This window comes from Leptidea sinapis, chromosome 43 (assembly GCF_905404315.1).
Source record: "Leptidea sinapis chromosome 43, ilLepSina1.1, whole genome shotgun sequence".
Taxonomy (NCBI): Eukaryota; Metazoa; Arthropoda; class Insecta; order Lepidoptera; family Pieridae; genus Leptidea; species Leptidea sinapis.
This window is the reverse complement of record NC_066307.1, coordinates 9092894-9119895: the sequence shown is the minus strand read 5'-3', so window position 1 is coordinate 9119895 and position 27002 is coordinate 9092894. Positions and strand designations below refer to the sequence as shown.

The 27002-nt window shown below is 38.7% G+C and overlaps 1 protein-coding gene across 7 annotated transcripts in view; it reads left to right on the top strand.

The window, feature by feature from the left end:
- Positions 1 to 27002, top strand: part of LOC126976953 (E3 ubiquitin-protein ligase listerin) — a 65779-nt gene that overhangs the window by 24037 nt on the left and 14740 nt on the right. The window contains exons 4-11 of one of the 7 annotated variants that reach the window (XM_050825557.1): positions 8635 to 8824; positions 10876 to 11039; positions 13615 to 13754; positions 16102 to 16549; positions 16879 to 17184; positions 20194 to 20405; positions 24346 to 24529; positions 25595 to 25772. In XM_050825557.1, coding sequence (XP_050681514.1) covers positions 8635 to 8824; positions 10876 to 11039; positions 13615 to 13754; positions 16102 to 16549; positions 16879 to 17184; positions 20194 to 20405; positions 24346 to 24529; positions 25595 to 25772 — 1822 coding nt within the window. Of the gene's footprint in view, positions 1 to 8634; positions 8825 to 8887; positions 8986 to 9050; positions 9147 to 9211; positions 9308 to 9372; positions 9469 to 9533; positions 9630 to 9694; positions 9791 to 10875; positions 11040 to 13614; positions 13755 to 16101; positions 16550 to 16878; positions 17185 to 20193; positions 20406 to 24345; positions 24530 to 25594; positions 25773 to 27002 lie in introns of those variants that run through there. The other 6 variants (XM_050825558.1, XM_050825564.1, XM_050825562.1 and 3 more) reach the window with 6 other exon arrangements.

Below are 27002 nucleotides of genomic sequence, written 5' to 3'. Positions count from 1 at the left end.
AAAGTCTTGAAGTAATTCTAATTTAATTTTTGTGCATTTTAACATAGCATCCCAACTTAACCCAGGTGCTGTATAATAATGAGCTGGATCTAGACCATATGTTTGCAAACATAAGGCTCGGAAATTTTCAAACACATCTGTTAAAAGTAAAACATCGGTTTTAAGATATAAATCAGAATAATCTGACATATTTTGACAATGAAAGTGTTGCCAAACATCCTTGGCATGTTCATAATCTTCATCGGAAATATGTGTGTCGGTTAATGTATTGTAAAATTTATCGCGACTAGGGAGTGCTGAAAGTTTTAAGGAATCATGTGATGACATAAATTCATATGGATAAATTCCTTTTTTTCTAAGACGTAAAAAATCATTATTATTTGGAAAATTATATTTTAATGTTTGAAATTGTTCTTCCTTCAAATTTTGAACAAGTTTGTCTAAACTACAAGGTAAAAATTTAAACGAATCAACGAATCTCAATTGAATTTTATGATTATTTAATTTTATCGTTTTTGTGAAAGAAATGTACTTTTCTTTCGTTTGTGGAATAATATCAATTTCCCCTTCAATAGAATTTAATGCATGAACAATAAAATGAGAGTCATATTGACTAAGATTGTGTAAAAAAACTGGAATGTGATAGGGGATTCTAAACTTTGTCTTACATACTTCGTGTGCAACTCCTCTAAAATTTCCTGTATGCGAGTCAAAGTATAATGCACATTCACCATTTAAATTAGATTGACATATAAAGCAGTCTTTACATTGTGAAATAATTTCATTATCATTGGAAGTCAAAGGTTTTGGACTTATGACAAAATAATTTTTTGTGCAAATCACTTCTAAATCTTTATACAACTGATTCATAAAGACATGAGTACAATGAGGACCACTATATGTTTCATATTTTGATAAACTATCATCATATGAACATTTAATATAGTACCCAAAACTATAAACTTCGTGTTTGTGAACATTAGTTGTATAAGGTTTTGATGGATCGTTAAAGCATGTCTGAATTGGATTAAGGAAAGCTTCAAAATCCGCGTATATAACAAAGGGTATTTGTAACATCTTATTAAATTTATCAAATTTTAAGACATTGTTTGAAATTGGTTGTTCAAACCAATCTTTTAAAGTTTTTTCTGTATTAGGCAATTCCACTTTAATATGACAACAATCATTCAATTGATGAGCTGATAACTTATCATTTGTTGAGAAGTGTAAAAGACAACCGTCACAGATGTAGATTGCATGTTCATGGTTTGAAATTTGACCACTTACTAAACGCGATAGGTTTTTAATGTAGCAAAAATGATTAATTGTTCCGTGCGAAATAAATAATAAATTGATATGAACAATTTTCCGTGATTTTGTTAAATACAATGGACCAACTACTTCATGTACTTTCTTTTTACAATTGTATTCAAGACCAAAAACATTTACACTTAAATTATTTAACCTTTCTACTTTCTGTATATCTGTCATTTTAACAGGAAACGTAACTCCGTCAAAATTTAATTTATTTGAATATTTACTGTAAGATGAAACTCTCTGAGAGTTCTTAGTAACTGGATATAATGCAGAAAGCAAAGCCCATTTAAAGCATAAATCATCCGAGTTTTGTACATTTATAACACTTTTTTTTAATTTGATTTCTTTAGGTAATTCAATATATGATTTTCCACGTAATGGATTGAATTTGTTTATATTCATGTCTAATGCATTTATTTTCTTAAGACTCCAACCACTATCTTTTTTCTCAAATGTGCTAATTTTAGTCATCAACATATCACATAAGGACGAAAAGAAAAAATTTAAATCCTCACCCTGCATTATAGTATAACTACATGTTTGAAATTCAAATTCATTAGAAATATTTTTTGTTTCTTGAACAAAATTAGCGTGCAGAATAAAATTAACTTTAAAAATTGTAAGCAATCGAACAGATTCCTCAAATAGTGAAATAATTTCATTTTTAATAGAATTCAAAAACATTTCTGGTGTTTCGAATGTTTGTAATTGGTTGGATTTACTCTTAATTTTATATGAGATAATTCTATTACCAAAAGCCGATTCGTGTACTGTGACATTTTTTAAAGTACTATGTAATTGCATTACGTTATTCTTATGGAGGTTACTTCTAAGATGATTTGCATAATATCTTTTCCGTATTAAGATTTGACATAAAGAACAGTTCACCATTTCATCGTTCACACTGGTGAGCCCCGATGATGTGGATGGTTCCCCTTGTCGTCCTCTCTTTGTACTTGTATCATTGTCTTCACTGCCTTGTAATACTGCACTTCTTCTCTTAAAACCTCCTCCACTTTGTAGAACAGGTTGACTACAACATAAGTGAATGATATTAGCCACATTTCATCAATAATATAATACTAAATAATTTACAAAGAAAATAACTCACTTGATCATTTTTTCAACCTCATTACATACAAAGCAGAGTTCCATATCGTTATGTTTAATTTTCCAAATGATGAGAATATAATAATATTATTTGTATAAGAGAATAAATAAACTAATAACTAAACTGAACTAATATTTATGTATTTCTTCATAGCTACCTACTTATTGTTAAAATTATATTTCTTATAATTTTCTGTTTCTAAAATTTTCTTCGTAACATTGTATAAAATCTTTTTTATGTCCTTATAACTTTCATTATTGTCGATTGTATAATATTTTAATCTATAATCAGCGTATTTCCATTGTTCTTGTGCAGGCGTGTTTTTTATTTTATTGAGATCATAGATTTCTATTTTAACCAAATGTGATGCATTTCTTCCGTCATCTGCATTAGTTGTAATGTAAATACTTCCATTCTCATGTGCTCTGGATATTGATGATGATATTTTCTTTTGTTTTGTTTTTTTCACTTCGAATAATGCATCTATATTTTCATTTGAGCTGGCCCTCTTCAAGGATTTAAGTTGAGGAACTTTTAATGAATCCTGACTATCTTCAGATAATGGATAGTAAAATGTTTTATATGTAGTTTCTTCCATTGTTGGGGTGAATGCATTCTACAACAACAATAAGACTGCTTTAGAATAGTATTATACATACATATCTTAATATAACAAATGATATTACTTTTTAATTTCAAAGTGAATAATAGATAAAACTTACCTCCATTGCAGCAAATCACTCAACAATTACACAACACACAAAATATATAATAATTTGACTGAATACGCCACTTCAATGATTATTTTTCTGAACAGTTCTAGCATTTTATACTAAAATATCGTAAAAGTAAATTTGTTTATGATTAGTACTGGTTTTTAAATATTGTGGTGAAACATAATGGCACTTAAATGATAAGTTCAATTATTGATAGTTTAATGGAGTCAACATTTCCAGATTGTACTAATGACTACGTAAGTATGTAGGTACGAAGTTCGTTTTCAATCAGCTTTTATATTATAATTATTTTAATTAAAATTATTGATGAAAATATAATTTCATCAAATGTTCATAGATTTATATTTGAATCGCTTGTAATGATATTTTGTTTTATTGTAACCATATAAGTTTTAAATACATGAATAAGATACATTAAAGCCTTATTTATTGAGTGCTTATGTTATTATGATCCACATAACTATTCAATCCTCGCAACTGACAAGACCCTGTTCTCAACTAATATGAATACAATCGAGATACAGAATTATTTGAACAAAATCGATCCCAGTATTAAAAATAATGTTTATGCGGCAAACCGATTGCCGATATATGTTGTAACGCCCTGTTATATTGTCAGCAATTTAGATAGTGATAATAAGCCAGGCACTCACTGGGTTGCAATACACATTGATGAGCAGGGTATTGGACAATACTTCGATTCATATGGTCGTCCACCTCAGGGATTCCAGCTGATGTTTTTACAAAGGATTTGCAGAATGTATAACTACAATACTGCAAGAGTACAGAATGAATATACCGCAGTGTGTGGCGAGTACTGCATAATGTATCTATACTTTAAGTTTAATAAGAAGAGTTTGAATGATTTCATCAAATATTTTGAAAATGATACAATCTGCAATGATGTTTTATTATATACTTTATTTAAATCATGTTTTAAAAATAAATAATAAATACAGAAACTGTCTTTTTAATCGTAGTAATGAATGTGATAAAGGTAATTAGTAAATTACCTGTATCACGTTCATGGAAATTTAGACATTGAGTCGCTCACCAATCATTAGCTAAATGACCAGTGATTATTAATGATTATGGATCTGTTTAATTTAAAATGCTAACTTTGAAACTATAAGAGATATCGAAAAACGGATCAGCGCAATCGCTCGGAAATACATCAAAACCCCCAGTTTGACACCAAACTTCTTTTTTTTTTTTTTTTAGTAGGCATCACGAGCAAGTGAGCCAGAATCGAGGAGCCAGAACCGGCGAATCCCTACTACTGTGAGCCAGAACCGGCGAATCCCTACTACTAACACTTCACTTCATCGGTGATGCTACCGACTAGTTTCGGACTATAATGCAGTCAGTGTTTCACGAAAGTTTTAATAATTTAATTTGTCTACCTTTTGTCAGTAAGAAATCAGTAAGGAGCAGATATAGGATTTAAAATCTAACATCACTTTTCATTAACTAATCATATCAACGGCAAGGCCGCATGTTTCGAATCAATTAAATGTTAAACTAGATTATTTCGTTTATAATTTGATATAATATATGTATGGACATCTCAGTGATCTATTCGTAGAAAAAACATTGTATTTAACGTTGTGTAACTAGGTCGTTAAACGATCTTAACGTCATTCATTGCGATGTTCCGTTCGCAACCGACACTAATTATGTTTTTTGATCCTTCTGTTGTATAAACTGTTTCATGGAAATATTGTCATTATTTTCGAAGAAACAACACGCGAGGTATGGTATGTTCGGACAAAGAAAATCAAATTCATTGCAGGACCGTTTTTTGAATTTGGAACATTACAACGCTCCTGCAAACACTCTTTGATCGGATCTCTTTTGTCTTTTTTTACCTTAGTCTCTTTGCGTTTGCCTGTCGGCAGAGATGATAAAAAAATTGGCGGCAAAGATGAAAATTTGTCTTGATTTGTTATTTACATACCTACTCAATAAATATAAATTTAATAATAATTAAAATGAGTTTCAACGGTTCAATGAGTTCAATGCAGATTGATTGTAGTCCACCAGATTTAAGATCAGAAGCCAAATTGGCAATGGAAAACCTGCTTCCAGCAAAGTCAAAAGAAAAATACATGAAAGTATTTGAAAATTTTATGAGTTGGAAAAACGAGTAAAAAGTGAACATTGAATGAGATTTCTAAAACTAAAAAGCCATCAAAAAGCCAAAAAACATTATGGGCAATTTATTCCATACTGAAATGTACAGTTCATGTTAAAACTGCATAAACTTGAAAAAATATGGGAATCTAACTACTTTTAATTTATATTATATATGACGAGGGAAGAACCTCTGTATTGTTTTTAAAAGGTGTGACGTCATTACTGTTGACATCACAATTACTATCTTGCTGAAGATCACTCATTGGTTCTTCTAAAGATAAATACACGAGTAGGTATTTTATTACTTTCGTTTATTCAACGGGCAGCGTTACGACGTCCCAGAGAGGTCCGTACCGTACGACAGCCCGAGCACGACTGACTCAAGTGTCAACCGTGCGGCCGTATTTATAGGACCCGGCGCACGTGCTACTTTCTCGTTTTTATAATAGGTGTGTTGTAGTATTTGCGCCGATACGGCCACTCTGACAGGCGGTGCGCGCTCTGCACCAGCCTGGTTGGTATTTGTAAGTTGTAGTGGATTCTCGCTAGTTCTTATCGACTGTTATTGTAACCGTAGGTTGTCGAAGGTTCTCGTAGAGTTCTCGAAGATTCTCGTAGAGGATTGAGTGTTCTCGTAGATTTCTCAAAGATGTTCTTAGAGAATTGGGAGGTTCTCGGATATTCTCGTAGAGGATTGGTAGTTTTTCGCAGAGTTCTCGGAGATTCTCGTAGAGGATTCGGAGGTTCTTGTAGAGGTTTCGGATGTTCTCGCAGAGTCCTCGCAGATTCTCGTAGGTTCTTGTTGACCTGCAAGTATAGAGAGTTTTTCTGAGTAGTGCATCTGTTTTCAACTTGAGTTGCTTTGTTGTAGTTACATAAACACGAGGATTGAGTGTTCTCGTAGATTTCTCAAAGATGTTCTTAGAGAATTGGGAGGTACTCGGATATTCTCGTAGAGGATTGGTAGTTTTTCGCAGAGTTCTCGGAGATTCTCGTAGAGGATTCGGAGGTTCTTGTAGAGGTTTCGGATGTTCTCGCAGAGTCCTCGCAGATTCTCGTAGGTTCTTGTTGACCTGCAAGTATAGAGAGTTTTTCTGAGTAGTGCATCTGTTTTCAACTTGAGTTGCTTTGTTGTAGTTACATAAACACAAATGCTATAATTATAACTGAGGGTTCTCAGTGGTTCTCTTAGAGTTCTTGGAGATTCCCATAGGTTCTCGTAGAGTTCTCGTTGAACTGCAAAAATATAAAGTTTTATGAGGCTTATCGGAGGTTCTCGGAGAGTCTCGTAGAGTTTTCGGAGGGTCTCGTAGAGTTCTCGTTGAACTGCAAAAATATAAAGTTTTATGAGGCTTTTCGGAGGTTCTCGAAGAGTTCTCGGAGGGTCTCGTAGAGTTCTCGGAGGGTCTCGTAGAGTTCTCGGAGGGTCTCGTAGAGTTCTCGGAGGGTCTCGTAGAGTTCTCGGAGGGTCTCGTAGAGTTCTCGTAGGGTCTCGTAGAGTATTTGTAGATTAATAAAAGGTTTTCATCAGGATGTTTTGAATTATATAATAAAACTGTTCACATTGTATATCCATCAAGAGTCCGTGGTTAGCACAAGTTTATGACATGATTAGCTCAGAGGTACCACTCTCCAGATATTCATACGGATCTGTGGTGTGTACGTGTCTAATCACAATTCCACAAGGCTTCCCAACGGTATCTCCATGGTTCTCTTATGGATACATCATGGGTCCGTGGTTATCCAAGTTTATGACATGATTAGCTCAGAGGTACCACTCTCCAGACACTCGTATGGATCTGTGGTGTGTACCTGTCTAATCACAATTCCACAGGGCTTCCCAACGGTATCTCCATGGTTCTCTTATGTAACCATCATGGGTCCGTGGTTATCCAAGTTTATGACATGATTAGCTCAGAGGTACCACTCTCCAGATATTCATGCGGATCTGTGGCGTCTACGTGTCTACTCACGATTCCACAAGGCGTCTCAACGGTATCTCTGATGGATACATCAAGCACACGTGGTTATCACAAATGTATGACGTTGTAAGCCTGAGATACCACCGCCAGAGGTACCACGTTTCAGGCACTTTTCTCGTAGGACTCCCTCGTGGATTTATAAAAGATATTCGTCTGGTTGTTTGAATTGTTGAATAGAGGTACTTCCCTTTACTCTGATTATCCTCACACTGAGTTTTAGTCTGGCTGCAGTGACAGCCTTTCTCATATGATTGATGGAATGGGCTGGGTGTGTTGTGCAATAGGATCTCGGTGAGTGGGTAATTCGTTTTCCGCCGATACGGTCAACTGTTCACCAGTTTGAGGTGCCAGACGGATTAAAAATTAGTGCACCATACAGTCAGCCACGCTGAATGACTGCCATCATTGCAATCGGCCAAGATTAATGCCAAGCTCGCAGAGATCATGAGTGTTATGGACGCAACCGTGCCCTTCTTCAACATTATCTAGTCTTCCTTACATCACACGTCGTTATGCACTACGCATTGCAGCGCACTCGTTCCAGTTAAATTAAGTAGACTTGAATCCTTTATCTTCGCTTCGGTAGATAAAGCACATAAGTGCACCGACATTTTCTGCATCGTCTCCACCATTTGTAATGACTTGGTATCCCTCCCATATGATTTCCATAATATGGGTATGCTTGCAGTCCTTGTGACCCTGCTTCCAATGGCGTATTGTTATCTACCAACGGTCTCTTCTGCTGGATGTTGGTTGGTCGCAGTTGATCAGGCCGTATCCCACTTCTGATGACGAGGAAAGAACCTCTGTATGTTTTTAAAAGGTGTGACGTATTACTGTTGACATCACAATTACTATCTTGTTGAAGATCACTCATTGGTTCTTCTAAAGAAAACTACACGAGTAGGTATTTTATTACTTTCGTTTATTCAACGGGCAGCGTTAAGACGTCCCAGAGAGGTCCGTACCGTACGACAGCCCGAGCACGACTGACTCAAGTGTCGACCGTGCGGCTGTATTGATAGGACCCGGCGCACGTGCTACTTTCTCGTTTTTATAATAGGTGTGTTGTAGTATTTGCGCCGATATATATAAAAAGTGTGTTTTATTTCCCTACATTCTTTTGAGAACTTTATATGCCTCGGCGGGAAATCGCAATTGCCTGTTTCGTATTTAGTGAAGTCCTCGCCTACGGTGTAGCCTTCAAACTCATACTCGACCTGCAATTGCCTACTTCCCGGCCTTTGCAATAATGTACTATTATTTGTTTGTTTTTTTGTTGTGGCCTTGAAAGCCTTTATAATTGTACATAATTGATGGCAGCCGTACTCACTGTGTGAGATGATTTCAGTTGTCGCCTGTGGCGCTGGAGTGGAGCATAGAGGCGACCGCGTTGCGACGAACGTGGCGCGAGCCCGACAGGCTCTGGGCGCGGGGCGACGCGGTGGAGCGCTCCGTGCGGGCGCTGTGCGAGCGAGCGCGCGGCCCGCGGGACGACGAGCGCGTGTGTGCGCGCCTGGCGCTGCACGCCGCGGACGGCGGTGAGAACTATCGACACAATACAATACAATACACTACTACAAGTAAGGAGGGCGGGGCGACGCGGTGGAGCGCTCCGTGCGGGCGCTGTGCGAGCGAGCGCGCGGCCCGCGGGACGACGAGCGCGTGTGTGCGCGCCTGGCGCTGCACGCCGCGGACGGCGGTGAGAACTATCGACACAATACAATACAATACACTACTACAAGTAAGGAGGGCGGGGCGACGCGGTGGAGCGCTCCGTGCGGGCGCTGTGCGAGCGAGCGCGCGGCCCGCGGGACGACGAGCGCGTGTGTGCGCGCCTGGCGCTGCACGCCGCGGACGGCGGTGAGAACTATCGACACAATACAATACAATACACTACTACAAGTAAGGAGGGCGGGGCGACGCGGTGGAGCGCTCCGTGCGGGCGCTGTGCGAGCGAGCGCGCGGCCCGCGGGACGACGAGCGCGTGTGTGCGCGCCTGGCGCTGCACGCCGCGGACGGCGGTGAGAACTATCGACACAATACAATACAATACACTACTACAAGTAAGGAGGGCGGGGCGACGCGGTGGAGCGCTCCGTGCGGGCGCTGTGCGAGCGAGCGCGCGGCCCGCGGGACGACGAGCGCGTGTGTGCGCGCCTGGCGCTGCACGCCGCGGACGGCGGTGAGAACTATCGACACAATACAATACAATACACTACTACAAGTAAGGAGGGCGGGGCGACGCGGTGGAGCGCTCCGTGCGGGCGCTGTGCGAGCGAGCGCGCGGCCCGCGGGACGACGAGCGCGTGTGTGCGCGCCTGGCGCTGCACGCCGCGGACGGCGGTGAGAACTATCGACACAATACAATACAATACACTACTACAAGTAAGGAGGGCGGGGCGACGCGGTGGAGCGCTCCGTGCGGGCGCTGTGCGAGCGAGCGCGCGGCCCGCGGGACGACGAGCGCGTGTGTGCGCGCCTGGCGCTGCACGCCGCGGACGGCGGTGAGAACTATGGACAACAGCAAATTTACCTAGATTAACCTACGTAATCATAATTTTACACGGCGGCCATCTTGGATTTCAAAAATGATCCCAAATTCGTTCTCTGCACCCTCGAGAACCTTGGATACGATATCCATATTGTTGAAATCATAATTTTGTAGGGCGGCCATCTTGGATTTCAGAAATTATCCCAAATTCGATCTCTGCACCCTAGAAAACATCGGATATAGCTGGGAACGGTGCCTCTATCGTCTCGCTTCTTCGTTTCAACGAGTTCAAAAATTGTTGCAATGATAATTAAATACGTGATGTTTTTATTAAATTCTTAATTTTTTTTTTTTACAACTTTAGAAAACTTACAGCTATCTATTATACAGCAGATAGCTATTTACAAGTTTTCACAAATAATAACAATTTATTGTGTATAGTCGTTTACCTACATTAAATATAATATTATATAACCTACCTTGCTTTATATAAAAAAAAGTTTTTATTTACTTGACTTCTAAATTGAAATGGTGTCGTCTTGAATAAGTCAAGATCTTTTCTGATTTTTTCTTAACATTATTTGGCTGTCTGTGTGCGTGTTGGCGAATGTAAGTACGTGACGCTCACGCACACATAAATTATAATGTTACTTCTATATTGACAGGAAATATGAATGAAAGTATCGTTCTGAGCGTTATTATTCTGTGTAAAATAGCCTAAATGATTTTCTTAATCATACCACATACTGAGAATAAACTGGACGCCCTCAGACTCTTTAATTACAAATATTTATTGCACAATATTACCAAGCCCGTTGAGTTTCATGCGCCCGTTCTTCTCAGGTCTGAGACAGTCTATTTTGAATGGTAGTTTTTGACGTTCAATAATTGATTTTCTCTGAACATTAACTTCCACAATGCCCTTAATGAAGCTAAGAATCGCAGCAGATGGAGGGAAATCGTACGGGAGAAACAGATGCAGCGAGGGAGTCACGACCCTCAGTATTGAGGTAAACGGCGCGAGGAGGAGGAAGAATTGATTTTTAATCCTATTTCGAATAAAAATATTTGACTTTTAATTTTGTATCTCGTGCACAGAGCTGGTGTTGTCAGAGGGCGCCGTGTCAGCGGTTGTGGCGTGGGCTGCCGGCAGCGGCCGTGAGTCGGTGGTGCAGCAGGTGTGCGCAGCGCTAGCAGGCTCGCAGCATGCGCCTCTGGCTCGCCCACTGCTGCTGCAGCTGTTTACCACCAGCCTGCGTCAGGTTACTGACCTCCATTACTTATTATTAGGCTTGCGCATAGTACTTCGCGACTGGGAGCGGATAGTTAGTAAGTTCCTTTCTCGAATCCGATACTATACTCAACGAGGTCTACTCGCAAAATCGACGATGATACATTCGGAACGATACGATAATACTCCGAATATATATTGCAACTACTCTACTCTAACTAATGTTCGAATTCCTTATCGTTTATCGTAACCATAGACTAATATTTTCATTTTTTTACGTTGTTTGTGTCAGTGAATTATGTGCAAACCTTGAAAAACTAAATATTTTCTGTACTATGTCGCTGTTAAATGTCAAAAGTCAAAACATAGACGCAAAGAACCATGCCAGACTCTGCCCCACCAGCTTGACTTCATATTTGTCAGCCGGCCATTTGCATTACTTTCTACGCATAAACTCATTTTAAAAATACTCGTAAAAGCTATTCCAATTACCTTAATATTTTAATTTATAAGGAGGCACAAGCAGATTCAAAAAGAAGTATTTGCAATTTGTTCGCTAAGCATTTATGTAGCGTATTTGATAAACAAACCTTAGCGGCGCCTACAGGCAGCTATGATAACAATTACAGTTACTTAAATGATATGCCCAACGTTTACATATCTCAAAGAAGTATCATTCAAAAATTAAAAAGACTTGATATCAAACAAAGTGCTGGCCCTGATAACATTCCAGCAATATTTCTAAAGCATTGTGCATACTCACTTAAAACACCAATGCACATCATCTACAATGCTTCTCTGGAAAAGGGCATATTTCCTGATATGTGGAAAGAGGCAAGAATCCAGCTCCAGTATATAAAAACGGCAACTAGAAATTGGCAAATAATTACCGTCCTATTTCTATTCTATCAACGTGCTCTAAGGTCTTTGAAAGTCTAGTTCATGAATCGATATTCCACCATGTTCGTGGCTCTTTATCCTCTTTCCAACATAGTTTTATAGGTAAAAGATCTGCCATTACTGACCTTCTAAGTTATTTGACTGGTCTAATTGATGCTGTGGACAAAACCCAACAAGTTGATGTTATCTACACGGATTTCTCAAAGGCGTTTGACAAGGTAGATCACCACATTCTTATTAATAAATTAAATAAATTTGTAATCTCAAATCCACTCTTGGCATGGTGTCAGTCCTATTTGTACAACAGACCAGCAAAAGTTGTTTTGGATGGATGGCAGTCTGACAGATGGATTGCAAGCAACATCTGGCGTACCTCAAGGCTCAAACCTAGGTCCTTTGTTTTTCAATTTATTTATTAATGATATTATAGCTGCAGATATCAGAACTGCAAGATATTTCTATTTGCCGATGACTTAAAAATATGCCGAACGATAGTTAATGAAAATGATTGTCATTTACTACAAGATCACATTAATAACCTAACGAAATGGTAAATATAAATGGTGGTAAATATAATAAAATGTATCTTAATACTGACAAATGCTTCTCAATTACATTTTCAAGAAGAAAAAAAAATCAACGGGCTTACCAATATAAGATTGACAATATAACTTTAACAACTACTGATGAAATCAGAGATTTAGGTATTACAATTGACAAATTCCGCACTAAGTACACAAGGGTTTGTGAAGCGATAAGGAAAGCAATTCAAGAATCCATTAACTCTTATCACACATTAAAAGAATAAAAAGTATTAAAAAAAAATCTTACGATATTTAACTAATAAATTTCATACACCCAGAATACTGGACAGCTACTGTAGCTGGCTTGAGTTCTTTTAAATACAGAGTTTCGAAGAGAGGCGTAAATTGTTAGACTTAAAGTTCTTACATAAACTGTTTCACAATTTAATTGATAGCCTTGCTGTCGAAATTGTGTATTAATATACCTCAAAGTGCCCCTCGAAGCCAACGTCCATTTTTTGCACTTATGAATGTAAATAAAAACCTGGGTAAAAATTCTCCAATCGAGCGAATGGTAAGAGTATATAATGAGTACCTAAATAAAATACCAGACTTGGACATTGGTGCAGGTGGGCTTACAACATTCATAAATAAATGTACTAAAATTTATAAGAAGTAAATGTTGTGTGTGAAAAGAAGTTGTTGTTTTGTATTGGACTTAATTTTAATTTTAACATAATATTTAGATAAACTGTAATTTTACTAACATAATATTTAACTATTGTAATCCAAGTTGTATAGTACGGTGGGGAAGGTAACAGATAATGAAAGATGTGTAACCCTGTTAGTTATCTGTACACTTAGATATATATATAATTATATATATAGTTTATTTTTGTATGTAATTTATGTATTAGGGTGCGATTGTTGGGTTTAAATAAATAAACGATCAATAAAACGACTTAAATTACTTGGTAGTAAAAAAAATCCTGTTGAATATGTAATAAAATTTTAAATATTTGGCGTATGTTTATTATTTAATATACACCAAACGACTCAAGAAATTGACTCCACAATCAAAATAAAAGCACAACTAGAACTTTTATGCAAGGAATACGAAAAGCAAAAAATCTAAATCAGTGAAATTCTTCATTATTGGTAAAGTAGGTACCTACTTGGCAGGTGGAGCATGAAGGAATCGACGCGCAAGAGGAGTCGGGCGATGAGGCGGCGACGTCGCGATTGCGGATGGTGCAGCAGCATCTCAGCCAGGAGCTGGTCTCGGACGCTATCAGCGCCGCCCAGCAGTTCTTGCTGGAGAGGTCAGAGACCCGCCCTCGACATAAAGCACCGCATTATCTAATCCAAACATCTCGCTTGCTGATCTACGAACGACATGTTTTTGCTTACAAATGCTTGTTACGGAAACGTTATTAACATTTTTTTATTTTTATTAGGTTCACTAAACGGGATACACTCTTAATGTTGTATAAAACGGAAACATATGTTAGGGGCACTCGCCCCAACATGTTAACATGTTAATATATCTTCCAGGAGGAGGCACTCGCCTCCTTCTGGAAGTGAACACAGCATGCTTTTAAATGTGTTCTAGATTTTATATAAAACTAAAAACATTAACTTAAGCTAGATGAACACAATTCAACCCGACAATAAAAGAGGACTGTCTATGTGGCCATGAATCAGTTTGTGTAAAAAGACAAGGTCTGACACTTTCCTACGCTGTACAAGAGACGTCATGCCAAAATGCACAAGTCTAGATTCGTAGCAGTCTAATCGACGACAAAGATTACTTGAATATGAGAGATGACATTAAATACTTATTAATATAGTATACCAAATACACACAAACAAACAATACCAAAGAAAAAGTAAATCAATAAAAAGATAACGTCTCATGACAACAACAAGCCCGGACAAGGCGTTATTGCATTGAAGAGGTCGTAAGTCTTCCTTCCTCCAGGCTTCATCACCAGCTCAGTCCGATGGTACTACAACGTGTGAGCACTTTGATCACACATTGGATCGTAGAATAAATCATTAACCACTTTCTTCTATTTATATATCTTATTCAATCAGTCATCAATCATAACTATATATCACTTACGGCCGTTCCCAATATATTATCTACAGATTGGGTTAAATTACTACCTTCTACTGTCAGTAATGAGCTGTCAATAATCTGAAACTGTGCCAATATACCCGATAAGTCATTCTTATCGCCTTATATTGGGACGCGTGAATTGCAATTTCCATACAAACTTCTATCGCTGGTAAGCTATACGTCGTCCCATTGACAGACTGCGTGTACGGATAAGGTGAGTTACCGTCGATAAGTTTATTGGGACAGAAAAGTCAACGATAGTTGCGATTTTTATCTCAAGTAAGATCTAGACTGAATATTGGGAACGGCCGTTAGTCCATATTATTAAATTAATTCATATAATATTAGACTGAAAGCCGATCTTTCTAGCTCTCAACTCAATTTTCTGCCTTATTTTCGATTCAACTAATTTTAAAATTAATTATTCAACTAATTCTTTTGAATGTTTGCGGCCGACAGCGACCATTGTAACAATGAGATCTCATATACGAATAAGCAAATTGCAAAATCAACATTGAATTGGGTTGGTTACAGTCGCTTAACTGTCTTGCCACCGCACTTAAAATACTGTCATGCACCTTTACAATATTTCTGGTGACCATCTGTGGTCTTCAACGTTAATTCCACTTTACCAAATGATACTTTCTGTTAACAAATGCTTGATTTTTGTTGAAAAACACCAAAACCGTTCTATGTATACCTATATATTTTAAGAAGTTACCTCAATTACTCAAGAGTGATAATCAAATGAAAAACAATTTCTACTTATTGGTCCACAAACGGCGGAGATATGTTACAAAACAAATAAACAAAAAATACATTCGAATGGGGAACCTCCTCCTGTAAATACAGTCCATCGAAAACGATTAATGCACGGCTAAGGCCGCGTTTCCACCTACAAGATAAGTTCCGCGAGAAATGTCCGACAGTCTATTTGACAGCAAGTGTAAACTCCATTGCAAGTGCAGACGCGATAGTTTGTCAAGCGCTTCCTGCGAGTAGTTCCGAAGGCATGTCTAAACATGCTGCATTTTGTTTTTTTTTTATAACGTCACCAAGCTTTACTAAAATAACACTTCTATATCAACTGCGGTCATACGAATGAAATTGAAATATTGTTGACCATCTTCCAGTTGTATTTCACGTAATAAATTATGGTATACACCAGCTTCACATCTCGTAGAAATCCATTCTCGAACCCAAATTGATCTTTTTTTCTTATTCAACAACAAAATTATTAATGCAGCTGCTACACGTGCGTGTCTTGACAGTTCCTATCGCGACACTCGTAAGCTCTCGTGTCTAAACACCTCCGCGATAAGTTGCGATAGTATGATTCGCGAGCTTCTCGCAAGACTTTTATAGCAGAAATAAATTGCAGGAATTAGTACGACATGTAAACACTATTGCAAGAACTCATGCAAGACTTCCGCGAGTTTGCTTGCAGGTGGAAACGCGGCCTAACATGGGGTATACATAATTCATGTTCTGTTACTGACACAGTACAAGAACATAATATAGTTGGTCAGAACAGTGTGGTATTACAGGTTGCACGCGCTCGACGTGCCGCGGATTGAGTGGATTGTTGCTCTGTGTCCGTTCCTGACCAAGCCAGACGCCGACACGGGAGACATCATCTCCTTCACGCAAAAGCTGTTCGACATGAACGTTGACGAGTCCGAGCTAATGACACAGAGCCAAGCCCTGTTGAGGGATTGCTTGTTTGGACACTTCAACTGTCTTTTTGATGACATCCCTAGCTTCACAGTGCTTAAGCAACTATCGACGAAGAATCCAGTTGAATTTACGAAAATCAGCATAATGCCTTACATTTATAAAGCTGCGTTTCGAGCGTTGTATCTGAGAAGCCTACTGCGGGGTGGCGATGACGTGGCGCCTCGAGATTGGCTGGCGGAAGAGTATTTCAAGATGGAGCTCGTTAATGTTTGTCATGACTCTGCCATCATACCGTCACTGCATGATGGCTATTTCTTTGTAAGTATTTTTATACTTAAAATAACCTTTTTAGTTATTACGTGATAAAAGGTGAAGGGAAGATGGTGTTTGCTATAACGTAAGCCTTTTCGATACCTTGTGTAGTCTCACACTTGTTCTCAGTTTATTTTGACCTATCTTTTACTTCAGATCTTTTTTATTATATTAGGTTAGGCATGTATATTAAATACATAATATTTATTTCAAGTTTTGTTCATTTTTGACTGTCATATATTTCGTAAATGTTTCCCTGTATCTATAATGTTTGTCCCAAATAAGGATATACTTTATTTTTTGTTTATAAGCTAATTGAACACGTGTGTTTTCAGTTGTGCTGGGATGTTATTGAAGAAGCGAAGCAACTAATAAATGACGTGCTGCGGGATATCATATCGATCATGCCGGTCGAACACCAGAAAAGCGTACTAGATATTCTGACCCAAAAGTCTCACCACATCGGGTACTACTGGGCGCGCGCTAAGATCCTGTTCGAGCTCAAACTAAACCCTGGCCAAAGTGTTAACGCACCAGGCGCGGCCCCGCCAGCGGAGCGTGACGCAGAGCTGGAGCCGGAGCTAAACAATCTGGTGTTGGATGACATTATCCGGAGTAACGGCTTCTTCCACAGTTTACAGGTCCGCTGCTCAATTATATTTCGTTGTACGCCATTTTAAATTCGATTGTTATAACATATAAAAGTCTGGTTGTCAGTATTTTGGAATACGGCAGTACTGTCTGGAGACCACACTACGCTTACCATTGTCCCAGAATCGTAAGGATCCAGAAGCGTTTTCTTTATCATTTGGCTTTCTCAATTAGGAAATCTAGATCACTCGCAACTTAAAAGACTTACATACTTACTAACTCTGAAACAACGTAGGGACATATTGGATTTACTTTTCTTATACAAAAGTATTAAGGCGCTATAGTCGTAAAAAGTAACATTTATGAAAATCTACTTAAAATACTTCTACAAATACTACAGTTCAGTACATATATTATTTTGAATATTATGCCACGCGGGATATTTGTATGTATATACTTTAGGGAATTTAGAAATCCAAGGTGGCCGCCGCACAAAATTATGATTTCAGCAATATGGATATCGTGTCGGAGGTTCTCGAGGGTGCAGAGAACGATTGTGTGATCATTTTTGAAATCCAAGATGGCCGCCGCACAAAATTATGATTTCAGCAATACGGATATCGTGTCCGAGGTTCTCGAGGGTACAGAGAACGATTCTGGGATCAATTTTGAAATCCAAGATGGCCGCCGCGTAATTATGATTTCAGCAATATGGATATCGTGTCCGAGGTTCTCGAAGGTGCAGAAAACGATTCTGGGATCATTTTTGAAATCCAAGATGGCCGCCGCGCAAAATTACGATTAGAACATTATATTACGATTAGAACATTACGATATCCATATTGCTGAAATCATAATTGTGCGGCGGCCACCTTGGATTTCAAAAATGAACCTTGTCCAATTTAACCCCCAGAAGACTCAAGTTTGCGCGTTTACCACTAAAAAAACCCCATTTGTCGTATCACCGCTCTTCGACAACACCTCCCTAAAAGCCTCGCCTAGTATCGGAATACTGGGTCTCGAAATCTCGAGCGATTGCCAATTTCGTGGCCTTCTGGAGGGCAAAGCCAAATTGGCTTCAAAGACACTGGGCGTCATTAATAGAGCACACCAATACTTCAAGCCGGCCCACATTCTAGCGCTGTACAAAGCGCAGGTCCGGCCACACATGGAGTATTGCTGTCATCTCTGGTCTGGCGCACCCCAGTATCAGCTCGATCCATTTGACCGCGTGCAACGCAGAGCAGCTCGAATTGTCGGGGACCCAGTGCTCTGTGAACGGCTGGATCACTTGGCGTTGCGTAGAGACGTCGCTTCATTGTGTGTCTTCTACCGCATTTATCACGGGGAGTGTTCCGAAGAGCTGTTTAACCTGATTCCTGCCGCCATCATCCCCACCATCTGGATGTGTGGCGGTCCTCCACAGTGCGGTTTTACAAGGAGCTTTCTTCCTCGTACTACAAAGCTGTGGAATGAACTTCCTTGTGCGGTGTTTCCGGGACGATACGACATGGGTACCTTCAAAAAAATGCGCGTACACCTTCTTTAAAGGCCGGCAATGCTCCTGTGATTCCTCTGGTGTTGCAAGAGATTGTGGGCGGCGGTGATCACTTAACAACAGGTGACCCTCAGGTACGCTCGTTTGTCCTCCTATTCCATAAAAAAAAAATAAAAAAAAATGATCACAGAATCGTTCTCTGCACCCTCGAGAACCTCGGATATGATACCCATAATGCTGTAATCATAATTTTGCGCGGCGACCATCTTGGATTTCAAAAATGATCCCAAAATAGTTCTCTGCACCTTCGAGTAGAGAAGATGTTCTACTTACTAGCGGCCACGCGCTAAGCCTGCACGATACAAGGCTAGTAGGGAAGCCCGAGAGTAAGAAATACACTTCCTCAATCGGTGTCAATCGCTCTCTCCCTTGAACAAAAACGTCTTAAATTTCCGTGAAGTTCTTTACGTTTCTTTTGTAAAAAAAAATTCCCTCATGCGCCTTAAGAAGTTTCACTTCAAAATGCATTAAAATATCACAGCATTTCGTACTCTTGCGCAACCGTTTTTATAAAATATTACGCGGTCCTTCCGGGGTGGGGTCGTTGACCCGCATCGCTCGGCTAGTGTCTCAGCCATGCCTGAGTCGAACGTATATCTACCGCTATAGATAAATACGTTCGAGTGATTTTTGCCTAAAGCGTTGGGAAAACCTCGCCTTAACAACATTTATGACAACTCCTTTCTTGTGTCTATGTTTAATTTTTGAGTGCCTGATGCAATGATGCCCACGTATACCTGTGAACTTATTTGAAAAACCTTCTCGCAGAATTATTTTGGGGGATCAATTCACCTGTGTCGCGATTATGCAAAATTATAAATGCTCAGATACATTTAGCGATTCGTTGCGTAGTTATATATTGTAAATAAATAATTAATAAGTATTCTTGATTTGTTTAGTACGTTTAAACCTTGACTAGTTTTGTAGATTTTGTTAATTTCCTAATTTCATTACATCATAGAATGGTTGTCTTATAACTTATACTTATTTTATATAATTATTTCACATAATTTAGCAAGCGGTATTCACCTTAAGAGGTAATGCATTTAGTTATAAGACCCTTGTATATTAGCATAATTATAAATGTTATGTTATAAATACAACTGGTGAATCTAAATAAATAAATAATAGTCATTTGTTCATCAAGTGAGCAAAGTTATTTTTTGCTGCGAGTGCTGACTTTAAATCACGAATTGGCGAAGTAGTCTAGAATTGAATCACTCGCTCCGCTTGTTGATTTTAATATAGACTACTAAGTTAGTGAGTGATTTAAGGGCACGAGACAAAAAATTATTTGCTCTAGTGTGAAACATACAACTATTCACCTCGACTAGCGAGAAAAGTTTTATTGGTTATAGTAAGAGAAACAATTAAGATAATAATAATAATAAAATTAACAAACTCGTTTTTGCTGCGAGTTTTCACGTAGCAATAGCGTCCTTTTCGTGCTGGAGAGGTGAAAAATAATTAAATAGTGAGTTTTCGTTTATCGGCGAGGCAGGAGCGTGAGTGCCAGGGGCCGGAGAGCGCGCTACGCAAGCGGTACCTGGTGCTGGTGCGTAGTTGGTACGTGCACGCGAGGGGCGGCGCCGAGGGCGGAGCAGAACGCGCGCGCGGTTTGGCGTCTCGCGCGGCCGCCGCACTGGCGACCGCAGACCCCGACCCGCTCATAGATGACTTCTACGAGCACGACCAGAACATGTTCACGGACAGGTGCGGCCTTCATCCTTGCTATACAATACTTGAGTATACATTTTTATTTGTACCAAAAATTATAAACGAAGTTTGATGAAACGGAGTTAATGGCTCCAGTTCTTTTGAACCATGTTGTAGCGTTGTTTAGATTTTTCTACTTATTTTTATCTCCTAAAATGCAATAATTGGGGTTGAGAACGCTGTAAAAGGTAAAGTAAGAAGAAAGAAAGAAAACAAGTTTATTCATGACGATATAGTACAAATAAAAAATATAAATAAATTGAGAAATATTATTTTCTATATGTCACAAAGTGATCCCAACTCAGCATATTTGCTGGTTTGAAAACCAGCGCTGGTCTTCCGTTGGGCCATTTGGTGACGTCGCCTTAATAGTCATTTATGCAACTGTTGTGTAATAAGGGGTATTAAAACACAAATGTGGATTTATCACACGAGGCGAAGCCGAATATGATAATAGTATCACATGAGTGTTTTAATACCTAACTATCAACAGTTGCATACAAGACTTTATCTACACCCATAATATGAATCCTCTAAAAGATTCTGGAATAGTTAGCTTACTGCTAACATTAAAAGTTAAAACACCAGTTCTAGTAGTAACCTAATATCATTCATTACTAATTATATACAAATAAACTAAGTATTAATGAAACAATTATTTATTTTAGTAGTTATTTACATTTTGTATATTGCAATAATTAAAATTCACTCGAATATAATGTTCTTTTGCAGCGTTTAAAATGAATCGCTCAAAAATATCGAAGAAAAATGGCGGAGATTCGAAGAACCTACTTTTTTTTACGGCGCGCGACGTTCTGGGAGTGCGGAGCGCGCGTAAACGAAAATGTTCTTATTTTGAAATTCATACAGATACCACGCATCGAGCAATAAGAATGTGGCTGTACGTTGAAACTCTTTGCTCATGAAGGGATAAAAAAAACAATAGGAGTGTTGTTATGAAATTCAATGCAACATTACAACACTCTTTTGGATGATGTAATGGTTTTTAGAACATTGCGTGTTTTAATGTTGGCAATAAGCTAACTGTTTCAGAATCTTTAATAGAGGATTTAAAGCATGGGTGTAGATAAAGATAATTATATAGTAACTAATGCATAGAGTGAGTAAACAAGATAATGTATTAGCTTGTCAATTTTCGAAGATTCTAAAATTCTGACTGACAAGTTGACAAAATACGTGGAGGAGATGAAAAGATGGAGCCAAAAAACACAACAGTAATTTTCCTAGAAGTATTAATAATAAATATGCTATCGTAGCCTCGACAATATTACTGCCTCTTATATTATAGTTTTTATTTCTGCTTTGCAATAAATATATTTAATTACAGCAATGGCCCCATTGTTACTTTACGGCAACCTATGGCATAATTCTTTCAAAATAAATTTACTCTAATAATTCCAGCAGCGTTTGCAGCAGAACTAGATATTGTGTGGACTCTACTAGAGCTTTTATGCCTAAAAATACCGTTGTGTGTTCACAAATTTTTATCTCTTGTCGGTTATAAGTAGGTACGTTGAATTGTACCTTCTCACTGAGTTTAGTGTAATATATGTTTAAAAGTCCATTGTTCACGTCATTATCATTATCCACACGTTGCTTCGCTTTAAAAATAAGAGAATTATCTAATAAAATATCTCCATAGTATCGCCAATTACAATAAATAACTCGTGCATATATCTAATATACAGGACCATTAGTAATTAGACCGTTACAGTATTTTTTCCTACATCCATGTTCCCGACGGAAATTGTTTGTTAGGCTGTATGATGTCTTTGGGGTTTGACAGCCAGCCCCTAAGCGGCGGGACAGAATACCGGATTTATTTGAAGTTTTCCTTCTCTAAGATTGGAGAAGTCAGATATCATAGAGACTTCATGATATAACGGACGTCGCCTTATACATGCCCCACGGCTAACGGAGAGAATGAGTGAAAAAAGAATGACTTATCGAATATATAAGGCAAGTGTGTGTGGGCAAGTCGGTCGCGGGAGACCTCGTAGAACATTCGTTGGCCAAATTGTGAACGTTTAGAGAAAAGGAAAGGTCCGAAGCACCCGCAACCGGCGAGCATGTATGAAAAGAGTAATGAATGTAGAGGAAGCGCGTGAGGTTTATAAGGATTGAAGCAAGTGGCATTCTATTGTCTCTGCCTACCCCGACGGGAACAAGGCGTGAGTGTCTGTGTGTGTGTGTGTGTGTGTGTGTATAGTAATTAGACGTATTTCCGTTAGGAGGTGATAGGGGTGACTATTTGCGATAATTTTAAATTTAATTATGCAAAAGTGAACCATTTTTTAGTTACATTTATCTCGACTACCTGAATGAAATCTTTCATTTAAATATGTTTATGTTGACAAACCACAAATATTGCCCAGTGTGACTCATCCCAAGCGTCACCGATGTGTTCAATGAGCCTAGACGTGCACGAGGAGTTTGGCATTCTAGTGTTAATTTTTACCTACACCCATGCTTTGAATCCTCTATTAAATATTCTAAAACAATATTGCCAACATTAAAACACCCCATGTCCTAATAACCATCACATCATCCAAACGAGTTTTCATAATAACATTCCTTCGGATGATATTATGGTTACTAGGACTGGCTTTTTTAATGTTAGCAGTAAGCTGTTTCAGAATCTTTTATAGAGGATTCATATTATGGGTGTAGATAAAGTCTTGTATGCGGCTGTTGTTAATTAGGTATTAAAACACTCATGTGATGCTATTAAACCCACATTCGTGTTTTAATACTCCTCCTTACACAACAGTAATGCATAAATAACTATTACCGTGTATAGGGGCTAATGCACTAACCTTCCATACATTTGGTATAAAATGATAAATGATAAAGTGGAACGATGAGTTTTTCTAAATAAAACCGTTCCTATTGAGTGAGGAATGATAACTAACTATATTTAATTAGGAAAATTGAATGCACGCGTTTATGATTCACGGGAAATGACAATTAAAATGCTCACAACAACATTATGTACAGTTAACAACCCGTAAATCCTGCGCCTCCTGATAGAAGGCGAGATAATTCTTAAAAATCACTTACTAAAGAAATTATTTGATACAAATATTAAAATGTAAAATTCAATATACAAAAGTTATGGTTAAAAAATAGTGTAAATAAGAAACGGAAAGTATAACACGGTTGAAAGGAACATAAAATGTTTCACAATGTTATCAGAAATAAGTATAAGTAAATTAGTCACTAAATGTCTTTATCTAATGGAACGAGTCATCATGGGGGAAGTGAATTTTTCTAGACTTGACACAGATTGTCTAATGTCCCTTTGTTTAGCACTTTACTCAACACTTACCATATGGCTCACAATAAAACACACTCTTGCACTTACACCTTTATTCTTCTCAAACACTATATTGAATAAATACTGAACATGAGTTTTTTTTTTTTTTTTTTTGCGCCCAAGCAAGGGAATGGGCTACCCTCCGGGATAAAGACGAGAGGGAGGTGGTGAATGCTCATGCATACCAACGCAGCCTAAGTCTGCGTTGGTTATGTGGGACTCACGTGAAACCTAGGTGCCTACCCACTAAACACCACCTGCAGTTGGCTTTGGGCAGGTGCCCTCTAAGCCTTCATCGAAGGCGACCTTCTCATGGGGAGAGAGAGGCGCAAGCGGCACTCCCTATGGAGTTTCCGCTGGGATAGTTTCCGCTGGGATAAGAACATGAGTATAAGACCTTGATCTGGATGAATAGTATAGAACAAATGATAGTGCGATGTAACTTTGTACCCTTTGGGCACAGCGCCATCTCTCGGAAGTTTTAGGAACTTTACTGATTACAAAGCAATCATTTCTCACTAACTTAGACACCCTTGACACATTTTGGACATTATGGACACTCGAATGCACTATTTTATTTCGAATTGACGTGTGTGACAGAGAGTTCTCGGCGGTGCGGTGGGAGACGGCGACTTGCGCAGCCGAGCTGCTCCGCTACGTGAGCGAGCTGATAGTGCGGCGCGGCTGGAGCTGTGCGCCGCACGTGTGGGACTTCATCAACCTGACGCTGTGCGCCACACTGGGCTCGCTCCTGCGCACGCCTCGCTGCACGCGCAACCTTCAGGTATCGCTACCGGGAACACGACTTGCGCAAAGGCACATCCTTTTCCCCTAACCCCTAACACCAATTGTCCAGCTGGTATAACGGTCGTCGTCGTCCCGCGATATGTAATGCGGTTTGCCAACTCACTCAATATATAATATACTAGCCGTTCCCGCCCGCTTCGCTGGGGGAAATTTTAAAAGGAAATAAAGTAACGTAGGAACGCTGGTATTCAAAAAATCTATAAATCATCTAGGATAAATTTCGCATTGAATGGTGGTAGTTTCATGTCGATACGATCAGTGATTTAGTCGTGAAAGAGCCTCAAACAATGACCATTTTCACTATATATATATAAAAGAACACTAGATTTTCGATGAGGATCCGGTAGGAAGATGGTCACCCATCTGTTCAATGGAGAAATACTATTGTATATCAAATTTAATTTACTAAAAATATATCGCAAGTGAGTTGTCTGAAACAATTCAACTATAGTTAAACATTACTTAAATAAAATATTTTACTTTATCGGTTAAGTGATCGATATATCAAAGATGTTCACTGATGTCCCTTCTACATTCGAGTACATCTCGTCAGCTCGAACTGTTAACACGCACTTCTATCCCCATCGTTTATATTATTCTGCTAGAATGTAAGACTTTCAGAAGAAAGACCTAAAGACCTCTCCAAGTGTGGACCACTTGTTGTTGACCACGAGCCTTAGTCATGAAGGAACGACTAGAGAGAGAGCTGATACGGGAGTTTACCAGTGGAAGGCTCCTTTGCACAGGAAGCCGGTTAGATTATGGGTACCACAACGGCGCCTACTTCCGCCGTGAAGCAGTAATGTAAACATTACTGTGTTTCGGTGTGAAGGGCGCCGTAGCTAGTGAAATTACTGGGCAAATGAGACTTAACATCTTATGTCTCAAGATGACGAGCGCAATTATAGTGCCGCTCAGAATTTTTGGGTTTTTCCAGGCACTGCATTGTACGTCTTGCTCGTCTATTTCCTTATTTTCATTTAAAAAAAATTGGAGTTACGTAGAGGGTAACATTGTGGTGATTGGTGTGTTGTCGTGTCAGTGGGCGGCAGTGTGTTCGGCGGCGCTCAGGGCGGCTGATGCGGTGAACACGTTTGTGTGTCTCGTGCCGGCCCGCAGCGAGCGGCAGCGGCCCGAGGCGCACGTGGCCGCACTACCGGCCGAGTGGCGGGACGTGTTCGAGCCAGAGATCACCGCGCATGCGCTGCACCTCGCATCCAGTGAGTACACACTACGAGCACCGGCGTGTAGGTATATCATATAGGCAATTAGGCAGTGCCTACCTTTTTTTTTTTATTATGATTTGGGCAAGGGCGTGCAATAGTTTTCTAGCAAGGTAGGCACTGTGGATCTATCTAGTCGTAGTTGAGCTGTGAAATATACAAATATTGCTTACCGTAGGTGATTAGTATCATATGTTCAATAGAAGTTTGGTTAAAAAATAACGGAAATAAATTAAACTGAATTTACTTTGTTACATTTATTTAGGTCCATAACGAGTAGGCACTGCCTAATTACCTATGTGATATGCACGCCTCTGGATTTGGGAATTTCAATGCACTTTAATTCTAGGATCTATTGTGCCCCCTGCTTACTTTTATTTGAAATTGATTTAAAATATTATCGTTCATATTATGCTAGGATCTCAATTGTAAATCGTTTATGCAGTTTTTACAATAATACTCTTGTTGGTGTAGATATATTTTATTATATATCTTATATAATTTAGATATAAGAAATAATTTGGCCATTCTATTTTGTGATTAGTTCACTGTGAATATAAAATAGCTTAATACTATTGTGTAACTTAGCTCACATTTTTCTATTTTTCTTAGTAATTTATGGGACTATGTTGCTATATCAGATTTAATTATTTAGTATATCATATCTGTATAGGTATGAAAAAAAAATTGTACTTTAATTAGTTTGTTGCAGAAATTTTTATATTTATTGTTCCAACTAAATTTCCGTGAAATAGCAGATTATTAGACATATTGTCTGTTTAGTGCACTGTCCTGTATAAATACCACTGGACAGGCTGTTCCATGTGTTTGACAGCAAATTTTTTGTGCCTATTTGAAGCGCCACTCGCGAGCGTCCAGAGAACTAATTTTGACCCATAATACAAATGGCCGCGAGAGACGTACAATACTCTGAAGTATTTTTGCATTTTGAATTAATTTCGGTCATTTTCCGTGTTATTTATACTACAGTTTTTTTTGTTTAGCTTAGTTTTCATATTGATTTTTGTTTAGCTGCGGTTATCATCACTAGTTTTAGTTCCGCAGACTCTCGCTACATGGCCAACAGCGCCAAAATGTCGAATATCAAACAGGCACAAAAGCACTTTGACAGCCGCCAGTCCAGTGGTATATAGTAGAGGTCGGTGGTTTAGTGCAATTTCCCGAGTCACGCGAGTGCCGTGTACAATACAGTGTAAACCTATTAAG